We start from the raw sequence: 15828 nt of genomic DNA on the forward strand, positions 1-15828 counted from the left end.
GAAAATAAAACCAAAAAGCTAAGAAACTTTAAACTAAAGGTTTCTTAACTGCCCCACTTTCTCAGAAATATAAATATGCCCTCAAAGTAGTAAATTACAGGAGCTTGTCACCCTAATGATCTAGGAATTAGGTAGCTATACCAATATACAAAAGGAAGAAGACACTAGTGAATTACAGGAAAATTCTGGTTCCCTGAAAAATTGCACTTTTAAATAAATATACTTTTATATCTTTGAGAGTAGACCAAGATCATAAAACAGTTTCACTGAGAAATGAGGTGCTCAAAGCATTTATTAAGAGGGTAGTGGGGGGAGCACCCGGGTAGCTCAGTGGATAGAGAGCCAGGCCTAGAGACGGGAGGTCCTAGGTTCAAATCTGGCCTCAGCCACTTCCTAGCTGTGTGACCCTGGGCAAGACACTTGACCCCTATTGCCTAGTCCTTACCACTCTTCTGCCTTGGAGGTAATACACAGTATTGACTCCAAGACGGAAGGTAAGAGTTTAAAAAAAAAAAGTGTAGTGGGGGGAGCACCTGGGTTGCTCAGTGGATAGAGCCAGGTCCAGAGATGGGAGATGCTAGATTCAAATCTGGCCTCAGACACTTCCCAGATGCAGACCCTGGGCAAGTCACTTAACCTCCACTGCCTAGCCCTTACTGTTCTTCTGCCTTAAAACCATTGCACAGTATTGATTCTAAGATGGAAGGTTTTTTTTAAAAAAGAACCTAAAGAAATTGAAATTATTATATAAAACATTTTCTGTAATATTAAGTCAATTAAGCCAAGAAGTCTGATTTAGATGTACCTCACTGAGATGATCAATTGATATCCTAAAAGCTGGGCTAGATTCTGGAAGTTCCTGTTTTTCTTGATCTTCACTTAGCATTTCTGGGAATGCTAATTGTTGAAAATAAGCTTCCAAATGATCATCATAAAACTCTTCATCATCAATATCTTCATCTTTTGACAATGCAAAAATGGGACAAGTGTTAGAAAAAGATCTCAGATGAGTCAAGTTTATTTTCATAAGATACATAGTTTAATTAATTTCAGTGGCAGAAGAAGTGTATATTTTATAATTTCAACTTTAAGAAAAACTGTCAGAAATATTTGTTATGACCAAATAGAAGTTATACCAATAATTTGAGTATAGTTCAGTATTTTACAATATCAGTTATATAGTAATCTGAAGTCATTAAATTATTTTATGGAAAGGAACACAATAAAGTTTTGTATCCAATTTGAGATTTTATTTAAATTAAGCATAAAAATAAGAGGATTTTCCTTAATAATAGTAGGATTATCATTTTCACATTGGTAATGGTAAGGCTAAAATATTTACAGAGTACATAATAATACACCAAGAAAATATAAAACCAGAAAGTTAAGATACAAATTTATCAGAAGCCTATATAAAAATAAATAAATAAATAAATAAATGAAAATCATTTGTATTTTAAATACTACAAATAAAATCTATAAAAAAAATTTTTTTAAACCAAACACAGCTGGCAATCATAACTCTGAATGTGAATGGAATGAACTCACCCATAATATAACACAACAGAATAGTAGAGTGGATTAGAATCCAAAACCCTGCTGTCTACAAGAAACACATATAAGGAAGGTAGATACACATAGGGTCAAAGTAAGAGGATGGAGCCAAATCTATTGGGCATCAGCTGATAAAAAGAAGGCAGGGGTCGCAATCATGATATATGACAAAGCCAAAGTAAAAATAGATCTAATTAAAAGAGATAGGGAAGGTAATTACATCCTGATAAAAGGCAGTATAGACAATAAGGAAATATCAGTACTCAACATGTATGTACCAAATGGCAGAGCATGCAAATTTCTAAAAAAGAAACTAGTGGAGCACAAAGATAAATAGAGAGAAAAACTATACTAGTGGGAGTCCTGAACATTCCTCTATCCAAACTAGATAAATCAAACCAAAAAATAAATAAGAAAGAGGTGAGAAGTGAATGAAATGTTAGAAAAATTAAGAGTTAGTAGATATGTGGAGAAAAATAAATAGGGACAAAAAGGAATACACCTTTCCAGTAGCACATGGTACATTCACGAAGACTGACCATGTATCAGGGCATAAAAACATTGGAAACAAGTGCAAAAGAGCAGAAATAATAAATGCAACCTTCTTAGATCACAATGCAATGAAAATAATAATTAGTAAGGGTACATGGAGAGGCAAATCAAAAATGAATTGGAAATTAAAAAATATGATTCTCCAAAACTGGCTAGTTAAAGAGCAAATCATAGAAGCAATAACTTCACTGAAGAAAATGACAATGATGAGACATCCTTTCAAAATCTATGGAATGCAGCTAAAGCAGTACTCAGGGGGAAATTATATCCTTGAATTCATATATTAACAAATTAGACAGGGCAGAAGACAATGAATTGGGCATGCAAATTAAAAAAACTAGACAGTGAACAAATTAAAAATCCTCAGATGAAGACTAAATTAGAGATCCTAAATGTCAAAGAAGAAATTAATAAAATTGAAAGTCAAAGAACTATTGATTTAAAATAATAAGTAAGACTAGAAGCTGGTACTTTGGAAAAAAGAAATAAAATAGACAAAGCATTGGTCAATCTAATTATAAAAATGAAAGAAATAAACCAAATTGATAGTATCCAAGATGAAAAGGGAGACCTCATCTCTAATGAAGAGAAAATTAAGGAAATCATTAAAAATTATTATGTCCAATTATAAGGCAATCTAGGTGATCTGGATGAATATTTACAAAAATATAAATTGCCTAGACTAACAGAGGAAGAAATAGACTACCTAAACAACCACATATCAGAAAAAGAAATTGAATAAGACATCAAAATATTCCCTAAGAAAAAATCCCCGGATCCAGATGGATTTACAACTGAATTCTATCAAACATTCAAAGAACTAAGCACAATATTACACAAAATATTTGACAGAATAAGCAAAGAAGAACTTCTACCAAATTCCTTTTACGACACAAATATGGTACCGATTCCAAAGCCAGGCAGGTCAAAAATAAAGAAAGAAAACTACATTCCAATCTCCTTAATGAATATAGATGCAAAAATCTTAAATCAGATACTAGTAAAAAGACTCCAGCGAGCAATCACAAGGGTTATCCACTATGACCAGGTAGGATTCATACCAGGAATGCAAGGATGGTTCAATATTAGGAAAACCATCCACATAATTGACCATATTAACAAGCAAACTGACAAAAATCACATGATAATTTCAATAGATGCAGAAAAAGCCTCTGACAAAATACAACACTCACTCCTATTGAAAACACTAGAAAGCATACGAATAGAAGGGCCTTGCCTAAAAATAATAAACAGTATTTATCTAAAACCATCAGCCAACATCATCTCTTATGGGGATAAACTAGAAGCCTTCCCCCATAAGATCAGGAGGGAAACAAGGATGCCCATTATCACCACTATTATTTAACATTGTACTAGAAACACTAGCAATAGCAATTAGAGAAGAAAAAGAAATTGAAGGCATTAACATTGGCAATGAGGAGACTATCACTCTTTGCTATCACTCTTTGCAGATGAAATAATGGTCTTCTTAAAGAACCCCAGAGAATCACCAAAAAGCTAGTCAAAATAATCAACAACTTTAGCAAAGACAGGATACAAAATAAACCCACATAAGTAGTCATCAGCATTTCTATATATCTCCAACACATCTCAGCAGCAAGAATTAGAAAGAGAAATTCCATTTAAGATCACCCAAGACAATATAAAATACTTAGGAATCTATCTGCCGAGACAAACACAGGAACTATATGAACACAACTACAAAACACTTTCCACACAATTAAAATCTAAACAACTGGAAAAACATTGACTATTCATTGGTAGGAATAGCTAACATAATAAAAATGACCATCCTACCCAAATTAATTTACTTATTTAGTGCCATGCCCATTGAACTACCAAAAAATGTTTTTACTGATTTAGAAAAAACCATAACAAAGTTCATTTGGAAGGATCAAGGATATCCAGGGAAATCATGAAAAAAAAAATGCAAAGGAAGGAGAACTTGCAGTCCCAGATCTCAAACTATACTATAAAGCAGTGGTTATCAAAACAATATGGTACTGGCTAAGAGACAGAAAGGAGCATCAGTGGAACAGACTGGGGGTAAGTGACCTCAGCAAAACAGTCTATGACAAGCCCAAAGACCCCAGCTTTTGGGACCAAAACCCACTATTTGATAACAACTGCTGGGAAAACTAGAAGACAGTGTGGGAGACATTAGGTTTGGATCAACATCTCACAACCTACATCAAAATAAACTCAGAATGGATGAATGACTTGAATATAAAAAAGGAAACTATAAGCAAATTAAGTGAACACAGAATAGTATATATGTCAGAGCTTTGGGAAAGGAAAGACTTTAAAACAAAGCAAGAGTTAGAAAAAAAATCACAAAATGTAAAATACATAATTTTGATTAAATCAAATTCAAAATTTTTGTACAAAGAAAACTAATGCAACCAAAATTAGAAGGAAATTAACAAATTGGGAAACAATCTTCATAACAAAATCCTCAGACACAGGTCTAATACCTCAAATTTATAAAGAACTAAACAAATTGTACAAAAAATCAAGCCATTCTCCAATCGATAAATGGGCAAGGAACATGAATAGGCAATTTTTAGTTAAAGAAATCAAAACTATTAATAAGCACATGAAAAAGTGTTCTAAATCTCTTATATAATCAGAGAGATGCAAATCAAAACAACTCTGAGGTATCACCTCACACCTAGCAGATTGGCTAACATGACAGCAAAGGAAAGTAATTGAATGCTGAAGGGGATGTGGCAAAGTTGGGACATTAATTCATTGCTGGTGGAGTTGTGAATTGATCCAACCATTCTGGAGGGCAATTTGGAACTATGCCCAAAGGGCGACAAAAGAATATCTACCCTTTGACCCAGCCATAGCACTGCTGGGTCTGTACCCCAAAGAGATAATGGACACAAAGATTTGTACAAAACTATTCATAGCCGTGCTCTTTGTGGTGGCCCAAAACTGGAAAACGAGGGGATGCCCATCAATTGGGGAATGGCTGAACAAACTGTGGTATATGTTGGTGATGGAGTACTATTGTGCTAAAAGGAATAATAAAGTGGAGGAGTTCCATGGAGACTGGAACAACCTCCAGGAAGTGATGCAGAGCGAGAGGAGCAGAACCAGGAGAACATTGTACACAGAGACTAATACACTGTGGTATAATCGAACGTAATGGACTTCTCCATTAGTGGCGGTGTAATGTCCCTGAACAACTTGCAGGGATCCAGGAGAAAAAAACACCATTCATAAGCAAAGGATAAACTATGGGAGTGGAAACACCGAGAAAAAGCAACTGCCTGAATACAGAGGTTGAGGGGACATGACAGAGGATAGACTCTAAATGAACACTCTAATGCAAATACTATCAACAAAGCAATGGGTTCAAATCAAGAAAACATCTAATGCCCAGTGGACTTACGCGTCGGCTATGGGGGGTGGGGGGGAGGAAAAGAAAATGATCTATGTCTTTAATGAATAATGCTTGGAAATGATCAAATAAAATATATTAAAAAAATAAATAAAAAAATAGAGTTAAGCATTTTTAATAGTCTCTAAGAAAATTACACAAATTTATAAAAATACCCATAACCTAATAGTCAAAGAATATAAATATCTGATTCCAATACCATAATCAATTTTCTCAAAATTTCAAACACTCAAGTAAGACAAATACAATAGAAAATATAAGTAGTTCGGGGATACTACCATTATTTATATGCTAAAACCATGATTACAAAAACTGAGTGTTGACCAGATTTTTGAGAAACAGGTATCCCATTATCTGGTTGATTTAAAAGCTGATGCAATCTTTTTTGGAGGATGCAATCTAGCGAAATATAGTAAGAGTTACAAACCTAATAATAGTGGTTTCTAATACTAGAATTCAACTGTAAGAATACATTTTTAAAAGAATGAGATCTCTTATTACAAAAATATTCAAGTTTTTAAATTTGTAATCATAGAAAAATGTTTGTTATCATTATGACTTATCTATTGTCTCAGCAAATATGAACCATCAAGAAAACAAACATAAAAAGCCTATGTTGATGCAAAGAAAGAATGCAAAATTCCAACTTTATGATTATGTAAAAATTTTATAAGTACACAAGAGGCCAGAGACAGATCTTATTTTTCTAATGCTCATAGCCTTTTCTCAAAAACACACACACAACATGTTCATAGTCCATAGGCTATTCTAATTTGAGAAAGACATTAATAAAAACTTAAATTTTTTTTTTTAATAGAGCTACAGGTTGGAGGCCTCTAAGAAATAAATTACAAACAAGCTGTGTAATCTTGGACAAGTAACTTAACCTCTCATTCTCAGTTTTCTATCTGCAAAATGGGGGTAATAATAGCACCTACCTCCCTAGGTGACTGAGGATCAAATGAAATAACATACATAAACTGTTGCAAATATTAAAATGGCTATTTTGGCTATATGATATAGCCAAAGCAAACTAGATACAAGATAAATAGGTAATTAAGAAGGAAGGCATTAGATTTAAGAGGGGATAGAAAAGGGTTCAAGTAAAAGAAAGGATTTTAGTCAGGACTTTTTAAAAGAGGCCAGGGAGATTAGTAGCCAGAGCTGAGGGACAGTAAGCTAGATAGCATGGGAAACAGCCAGAGTTGAATGCTCAGAGTTGAGAGAGAGACGATCTTGTTCACGGAACAGCCAAAAGATCAGTGTCACTGGATCAAAGAGTATGTGTTGGGGTGCAAACTGGAAATGTTAAGAGAGAGTTTGGTTATAAAGAGCTTTAAATGCCAAATTGAGCATTTTGTATTTTATATTGGAGCCAATGGAAAGCCATTGGAAGACTGAGTAAGAGAGTGACATGATTAGACCTGCACTTCAGGAAAATCATTTCAGTGGCTGAATAAAGGATGGTTTGGGGTGGGTAAAGACTTGAGGCAAGCAGACCCTCCCATAAGCTACTGCTATAATCTAAGTATAAGTAAGGTATTGAGTAGGGCAGCTAGTATTATATGGAGAGGAAAAACTGAGGGAGACTATCATATCTCAGCATCATCCTTAAAATCATACCAGATAATAGAAAATGTAATCAGGGAGTTTAATTCCCACAAACAAGTCCATCTACTCCCAAATTCAGTTCGTTATGAATCTAGAGACTGCCACTATGTTTAGTGAAAATTTTAATGCAAAATTCTAGGTAACACTAAAGTAAGTCTGAATGAAATGAAAATGACTGTAAAGAAGCTAACGAAGAAGCAAGTGTAATTAAGAAGGCAGTGTGAGTTTTCTTGTGAATACAGATATTAATAATGGCACCCTTTTTCTCATCAATCAATGATCCAAGACAATTCTGAAGGACTTATAATGCTGTTATCCACCTCAAAAGAAAGAATAGATGGAGTCAAAATGCAAATCAAAGCATACTATTTTTAACTTTATTTGTGTTCTTACTTTGGGGTCTGAGGATTATATTAGTATACTCTCACAACATGACCAATATGAAAATGTTTTGCAAGATTATACATATATAATCCAGATCAAATTGCTTACCATTTCAAGGAGGGAGGAGGAAAGGGAAAGAGACAATTTTAGTTAGGAAAATTGTTATTACATGTAATTGAGAAAAATATTTTTTAATAATAGCACTCTACAAAGCTATTATTTAATCAAGAAATGTTCTAAATAGGAAGCCTAGAGCAATAGAGACAAGAGGAATAATCACAAAAAGCCCAACTATTGACAGGTTAAAAGAATCTTAAGAAAATCTGGGTTAGTTTTAACTCTCTTACACAATGACTGCTAAAAATAATTAACTTTACAAGAACCTATAGTTCACCTGTAGAAGTTATTTTATCATCAAGAGTATTTCAAATGGAAATTGAAATAAATTGCGGCACGCATAGGATGCTCACTTAATTCTCACAACTACTACCAGAGAAATGACAAAAGAAAAGTTTTAGAAACAAGAAAAGTAAATTGGAAAGTCAACGAGCAAAGCAAAGAAAGACCCCAACAATAAAAAAATCTGCTACATCAGATAATTAAGGAATAAGACTACTGAAAAATGCATAGTAATACAGCAACTGCCATATCATAGAAAATGCTGAAAAACATACAGCCATTAAGAAAATCAAAATCCAGAATAATGGAAAGGACAAGCTGGGCAATATGAGAGAAATAAGTACTTTTGGAAGTAGCAAAAAGTAAATACAGTGAAGTCAACCAAGAAATCAATAAACCACACAAATAAAATGAAAGAATTGTGAAAGGGAATTCTTTATTCTCTTTGTGTATTTTGAGTTAACACTTGGTTAACACTAACTTAAGTACCCCTACTTAGTACACCTCACCAGACTGTGAAGTGTGAATCAGACCCTCTTTTAGTACCCCTACTTAGTAACTCACCAGATACTAAATGAGAATGTTTGTAAGTCAAAATGGGCTAAAGTAGGTAATAACTCAATCAGTCAGGAAATTGTGAATCCTTTAGATAAGAGTTTACACCTCCAGAGGATACAAAGTGGATCCTGCAAGACACTGACCTTCTGGGCAGTGCTAGACAATTTGAAAGCTGTGATTGGCCCCTGTGAAGAACGGAAAGGACAAGAAGTCACTATAAAAGCCCTGAATTTCTGGGACTAGAGGTTGGCTTCAGGAGTTGTCTTTGACAGATCGTCTTCTTCAGTTCAAACTGACTCTTGGAGGGAACTTTGATGAGTGAATAGCTGACTTTCCTTTCCTGACTTCAGGAAAGAGATTAATTCCAGTCAAGTGTTAACAAGTCATGGTGAGTAAAGCACTGGAGCAATATTTAGTGTGATAGGCTAAATATCTTCTTTACCCTTTCTGTATTTCTCAACTTTCATTCTCTCTACCTATTTTGTAAATAAAAACTACTGAAAGTCATTTTGACTTGTGCTATAATATTTTAAATTGGTGACTATCATATTACTTATGTTTCATATATTTTAGTCAAACCCTTAATTTTAATTCCTTATAGAATGATCCATAATTTAACAAGATAAATTACATTCATACTAAAATATGACTGCTCTCTAATACACACCTAAAAGAACAAATCTCAAAATTTCTAATATCCCCCAAATGAGGTTTTAAAGCACTTTTTCTGAAGGAAGATTTTGAGGGAAAATTCAAGATATTTTCAACTTGAGAATAATATGTCCTCGATTAGTACCTTAAAAAAAAAAAGAGTAACATGCCCTTTCTATGCAGTCATTTGAATAAGATCTGTAAAATTTATGCTGATAAACTGCCTTTATCTGTTAGTATTTTGAAATCACATTATTAGGAGTATTCTCAAAAACCTACTTCTTTGGATGAGATTTTTGCAGGTTAGATTTGCGGCTGGCTTAAATCCAAAACATCTAATAAAAGAAAGTACGATAAATAAGTTACGGTTTGTTATTGGAACTAGATTTTTGTTTTCCTGGGGTTTTTCCATGATTTTTTAAATGGCTGTAGAAAACGAATTGCTTTTATTAATCATACTAAAATACAGTAACTCTAAGAAACATAATGGAAATAATTTAATGTCACAATGATACAGATTTTAAATGGAGTTAATTTCAGGAGATACAAGATAAAGGAAAAGTTACTTTATCCAGATTTGGTATTCCTGTTTTCAAAAAAAGAATTATATCATTTCCTTTTAACAAGTAAGATGAGTTAAAGAGAGCTAATATTCTATCACGAATTTTTAAAGAACAATATTTTGTTCCTTATTTGGATAGAAAGCACTGACTCTGGAGTAGAGATCAAATCCAACACATGATATTTATTACCTATGACCTTGGGCAAGTCATTTTAACCTATCTGGGACTCATTTTCCTCATGTGAAAAATGAGGTGGTTGGAAAAGCTAGTGTATATAGCTTTATATGTCATGATTAATCTTATCTAAAAGAGGCAATGGGGCCTATATAGGTAATAAAAAAATCAGCTTGAGTGAGAAAGGTCCAAATTCAAATAATGCTTCTAATAAGATAAGTATTGTGGGGTTGTAAGCAAGTCACTTAAGCTCTCAGTGTCCCATCAAAATCAGAAGGAATTTTTATAGGCAAAAAGCCCCATTCTGCTAATATCACAAGTTCAAATTATTTGCTACCCCTCTCTCTGCTTGTAGAAAGTAAGCAGTCCTAAATAAGATTTAAAAACTCAAATTAATTACATCATTATCTTAGAAGCCCAATTTTACAAACAACTTTTCAATTTTCAAAGGAGAAAAAAATGTTAGCAGCCAAACAAGAAAAAATCAGATTACTCAATGGTTCATTTTTTAAGTAAATATATTAACCAAATAAAATATCTCCAAAGAAGGGATATCTCAAAGGGAATGGCACTGGAACAAGTATTATCCAAGTATAAGAAGAATAGGTAACAGAAAAAAAAAGGGAGAGCCATTTGACCTAGATAATGTAAAAATGGAGATTTGAACCCCAGACTTCAATCCCCAGAAGTCTTTGGTACTTCCCAGAATTCCTTATAATCTTACCTAAGTCCCCACCTGGGCGAGATCACAATTAGTATTTAAACTGGCTGTAATGCCTACTTTGGCCTCTTCCTCTACTCAGACATTGCAATGTGTATTAAGTAGGTGGTGAATAGGCTAATCAGCCCTAGGCACATGGTTTATTATTTTGTATCCTTGATTTCTAATAATCTTTAACAAACCTCATAAAATATAATATTTCTATTACCTAGAGACTAATTTAACTGTTACAATTTTGGCAACCACTAGATTGGATGAGAATTTCTCAAAAAAAATTTTTTTTTTCAAGATAGCCTAGATAATGTTTTTTAAGCCACGCTCCTCCTGCCAAGGCTTTTTCAGCAAAGCTGATTCTTGAGCTCCTCCTGACCTTCTTGACTAAGATCACTCACCTGGTCCCAGCCCTGCCCGCCCAGCTCCTGCTGCCTGCTTCTGCGCTCCAGCAATCCAGACCTGCTTGATCCAGATCTCTCTCCCGGCCCCAGCAACTCTGGCCTCAGACCAAGATCACTCATTGCCCCCAGCCCAGGATCCAGGCTGCTGGTAGCTGCTGTGTCTTCAGGAATCACAAACCAGCTGGTAAAAACAGGGGTGTTCTTCCTTAGGCTACAAGGACCATGGGGGGGTGGGGAGGGGGGTAACGAGGAGAAGGAAGAGACTTTTCCAAACAGGAAGTTACAAGCATGGCTTATTTAAAAGAATATATTTTGAGTGCACTGATTCTGTTACTTATCTCATCTGAGATTCAGGAGAGAAATTCATCTCCTTGTAACTCTTTGGCCCAATTTGAGATTCCTAAAACCCACCCTCACAATGGGGGAGCAGCTCAGTGGCACACTGAATTGAGAGCCAGGCCTAGAGATGAGAGGTCCTGGGTTAGAATCTAGCCTCAGACACTTCCTAGATGTGTGACCCTGGGCAAGTCACTTGAACCCCATTGCCTACCCTTTACCAATTATCTTCCTTCTGACAATAGGCATCTAAATGGATTAAAAACAAAAACAAAAACAAGGAACTGTAAAGAAACTGGAGGTTATATTTTTAAGGCTTTTCAGACCCCAATGTTTTATAAAAATCTGTATTCTATTGCATTTTGCTGATTTTTTTGTTTAAGATTTAATTTTGTTAGTTTTAAGTTCATTCATTATTGCATTCCATACTATTCTGTTACACTGCATCATTTTAATGTAATGGGTTTTTAACTACTGTTATATTCTATTGCTTTTCTCCTATAACTATACTGAACAAATATTACTGAATAAGCCCATATATAAAAACAGCTTTTTTCTATTTTTGACTTTGTAAATTGTCACAAAGAGGATAGATGGACTTCATCAGAACTGGTTACAATTATATAACAACCTTTGGAAAATTTTATGAGCTAAATATCTCAAACTGATTTTAAGGGGTCTTATAGAGATGATTTTTAGATTTTTCTTTTCAACTCTGCTCATTTTGCCTGCCCCTAACAGGAGGTACGTTCCATTTTATTAGCTGAAGTGAAATGCAATTATAATCCCCACCTCCCACATTTATAAAAATGTGAATGGATGGTACATCACAGTCTCATACCAAAGGAGCTGGGAAGTTAATCCCAGGGCATGGTACACCTAACCCTGGATGACTCCGAAAAGAGGAGCATCTCTCATTTATAACTCTTCAGCTCACTTTACCCAACATCAACAGTACAGAGTTTTGGTTTTTTTCCCTAGACTCCTCTGCCACATTTTTTAATGAAATCTAGATTTCTTGATGATGTTCTAGACCAAAATAAGTTTTAATTTGTTTAAAAATATGTTTGCCAAGGTTGAAAGATTTGCTATGTCTGTAAAAATTGTGACAAGTATTTATTTTCTTTAAATGTCATACAGAAGACTCATGTAAAATATGATAGTGGATTTGTTTACTATTGTAATTAATTGGGCTATTGAGAATTTTGGGGATATTGATACCTACATATTTGTACTATTGTTTTTTATTAAAAAAAAAAAAAACTTAGTGAAATTCATTTGCTTGTACTCACAGTGGATCATGGCCAAGTATGAAGAGGAAATAGATCTCATTTTTGGTGAGAAAATCTTTTATTTTATATTTCCTTAGCTGACACAGTGTGTCAGTGATTATAAGCTATATTTTTGAATTTAAAAACTCTTTTAGTATTATATTTTGCTTCCATGTGCAATATACTATTTCATTTTTTTTATTTTTTCTCTCCTTTTCTATATTTGAAGCACGTCACCAGTATTAAGATTTTCTTTAACTTTTTTTGATTTAGCAGTAATATAAGTTTAAAATATATTTGCTATAATGTCAATGCAAGCCCCAAAAGCTTGAGACTGTAAAAATGATGCCACTAATTGTTTACAAAAAAAATATTATGGGACTTTGCTTAATGATTCTGTCTGATTCCAGGACAAGAGATACAAAAGAGCCATTGCACAGGGCCAAAGAAGCACAAAACTAAACCTGAATTGTGCGAAAAGAGCACACAGGTCAAAAAAAAGAAGAAACCAATCCAAGTAGGATTGACATACTTCTAAGGCAATACAAAGGACTTGAACCTAGTGTGAGAATTGAGGTTGCAACGCTTAACATACGCTAAGACATAGGCCTTCCTTGTGTCCACACTCTTCGTGAAAATATTTACAGACAAGTACCAAAATTTGGCTCCTATAATCGAGTCCTTATTCTGTCTTTCATAATGTGGCAACTTTCTGTAGTCCCGGCTACTGACTGGGTAAATGCGTAATTGCTTATATCATTTTAATTGGGCCCTGATTCAAGGACCTGTTATGGATTTATTTTTCCTTTACTTGGAATTTGTACACATAAAACTTTGATAGTCTATATTTCATCCAGAAATTATCTTTTTTTGAATTTGGATTTTTTTTTATGTTTTTTATTTCTCTTGCCAATTGATTCATATATCTTATAACTCAGCCATGCATCCCTAAATGAGCCCTGTGTTTTTCAATCACCCTCTTGGCGGGGGGGAGGGGGGTTGTAAAATTTATTATTATTTTAAATTGCAAAGTTTAAATTCCTTGAGAGAGAAATTTTAGGTTAAGAAACATGCTACCTCTCCAAATACAGAAACTGAATTGTTTGGAGAAGACACCATGAAGATGCATCCACAGACCACAAGCTGCACGAGAAAGATCAAGAATGAACTTTGGGTGTGGGGTTTGAATGCATTTGTTTTGTATGTATACTCTTATGCCAAAAGGGACTTCCCCCAACTAGCTTTTTGTCAATGCCCCTAGCAATCACTGGTTTTGTACTCTTTTCCTTTTACCCACAAATTATTGAAATGCCTAAGTTGATTATGTTTCCATGATCCTTTTGGGGAAACTGGTTTCCCAATACGATCACGGTGGGGGATGGTGGTGGTGATGGAGCAGGGGATGTAAAAATGGAGATTTGAACCCCAGACTTCAATACCCAGAAGTCTTTGGTGCTTCCCAGAATTCCCTATAATCTCACCTGAGTCCCCACCTGGGCAAGATCACAATTAGTATTTAAACAGGCTGTAATGCCTACTTTGGCCTCTTCCTCTACTCGGACATTGCAACGTGTATTAAGTAGGCGGTGAATAGGCTAATCAGCCCTAGGCACATGGTTTATTATTTTGTATCCTTGATTTCTAATAATCTTTAACCAACCTCACAAAATATAATATTTCTATTACCTAGAGACTAATTTAACTGTTACAATAAAAAGATTCAAATGGAAGGAAACATGACAGTTATTTTCAAGTATTTGAAGGGGTGCCCCATGGAAAGTATGAGAATTATTCTGACTGATCTCATGAGGACAGAATTAGGAACAACTAGTAGAAGACGCATAAAAGCAAGTTTAGAATCAAAGTACAGCAACACCAGATAACAAGAGAGCTGTTGAAAATTTAAATAGACTGCTTCATGAGAGAGAAGCCTTTCCATCATGAAAAGTCTTTCTTCAAAAAGAAGGCAAAATTAACATGTAAGAAATGCTACCAAGGAGATTCTTGAGAGGGTTTTGGTTGGACTAGACAAGTTGAGATTAATTCCAATTCTGAGAGACTGCGATACCAGACTGACCATAAATATGAGCAAAAGATTAAAATCTGGAAGACTTGTAAAATAAGGTTAAAATTCTCAAATGGTGTATATACTATACCGGCAGAGTCTTCCATGCTTCTAAATGATATTAACTTCTCATTTTCTAAAAGGCTTCTTTCATCTTCAAATAATGATCTCCGAGGATCACATATATCAACCTACAGGGAAAAAACGGGAAAATAATTCTTTTGTTAATTTCTAAGGTAATTATAAATAAACTAATAAAAGGGAGAGAAAAGATTACACCATAGCTATTCCAGGCATGCTTAACCAACTAAACACAATCAATTATTTAGAAAATTACTAGAATTAATTGACAAGTATTTACTGAACACTTTCCATATGCCAGGCATTGTCCTAGGTGCCAAGGATACAAAGACCAAAAAAAACAAAACAAAACAAAGCATTCTTACTTTGAGCAAGATATTCTATTAAAGAAGATAACACATATTGTGAATAATTTTTAAAAGTGTTTATTTATTAAGTGTTCATTATGTGCAAAGCACCTGTAATAAGGGTAGGGAAATAAACAGTAAACAATTACAAGTCAGATGAAAAGTTTCATGTTCCTTACAGAACAACCAAAAGCAAATGGCAACATATTTTCATTAATGTTTTCTCCCCTGATAAAATTATATCCATTTCTGGTGTTGAACTTCTTGGCAATGCAAATAGGGACTTTGATAGCTATGACTCCTGAGTAGACAGGATAGCACCAGAACTAGCACGTAGCGATGTTTCATCTCCAAGACAGCAAGGACTAGTTAGAAGCAACACCGGTGATCTGTAAATGCTTCCAGGGTTCCTTAGTGTACATTCTTACTAGCAGCAGGCAGTGGTAGTGAGGAAGGTGAATAACTTTTTCATAAGGATTATTCTCCTCAATGAGGGTTGCAGGGCCTATGCTGGAAGCAAGGCCACTATTCTCAGGGGCATTACTATTATTCCCAAGGCTTTCTGAATTTAATATCCTAAGCTTTCTCAATTAAGAGTTGAATTGCCTGGCATATGTAGCATCCACTCTCTCCCACAGGGGTTGGTCCTTGCTGCTTCAGCTAAGTCAACTTGTCTGTTACATAGTGAAGGAGTAGCAAGTGGTCCAAATAGCTGGTCGCTAGGGCAGTGGTGTCA

At 34.5% G+C, this 15828-nt stretch overlaps 1 protein-coding gene across 11 annotated transcripts in view; it reads right to left on the bottom strand.

The window, feature by feature from the left end:
- CEP192 (centrosomal protein 192) overlaps window positions 1-15828 on the bottom strand; it is a 163694-nt gene that overhangs the window by 117657 nt on the left and 30209 nt on the right. For 10 of the 11 annotated variants that reach the window (XR_008917660.1, XM_016431692.2, XM_056823614.1 and 7 more), the window contains 2 exons: window positions 14756-14855; window positions 806-960 (listed from right to left, as the gene is read on the bottom strand). Coding sequence is in view for 10 of the 11 variants with exons in the window: in XM_016431692.2 (XP_016287178.2) it covers window positions 806-960; window positions 14756-14855 (255 nt within the window). In the remaining variant the exon portion in view is untranslated. Of the gene's footprint in view, window positions 1-805; window positions 961-8494; window positions 10973-14755; window positions 14856-15828 lie in introns of those variants that run through there. The other variant, XM_056823619.1, reaches the window with a different exon arrangement.

This window comes from Monodelphis domestica, chromosome 3 (assembly GCF_027887165.1).
Source record: "Monodelphis domestica isolate mMonDom1 chromosome 3, mMonDom1.pri, whole genome shotgun sequence".
In the NCBI taxonomy this organism is placed as follows: Eukaryota; Metazoa; Chordata; class Mammalia; order Didelphimorphia; family Didelphidae; genus Monodelphis; species Monodelphis domestica.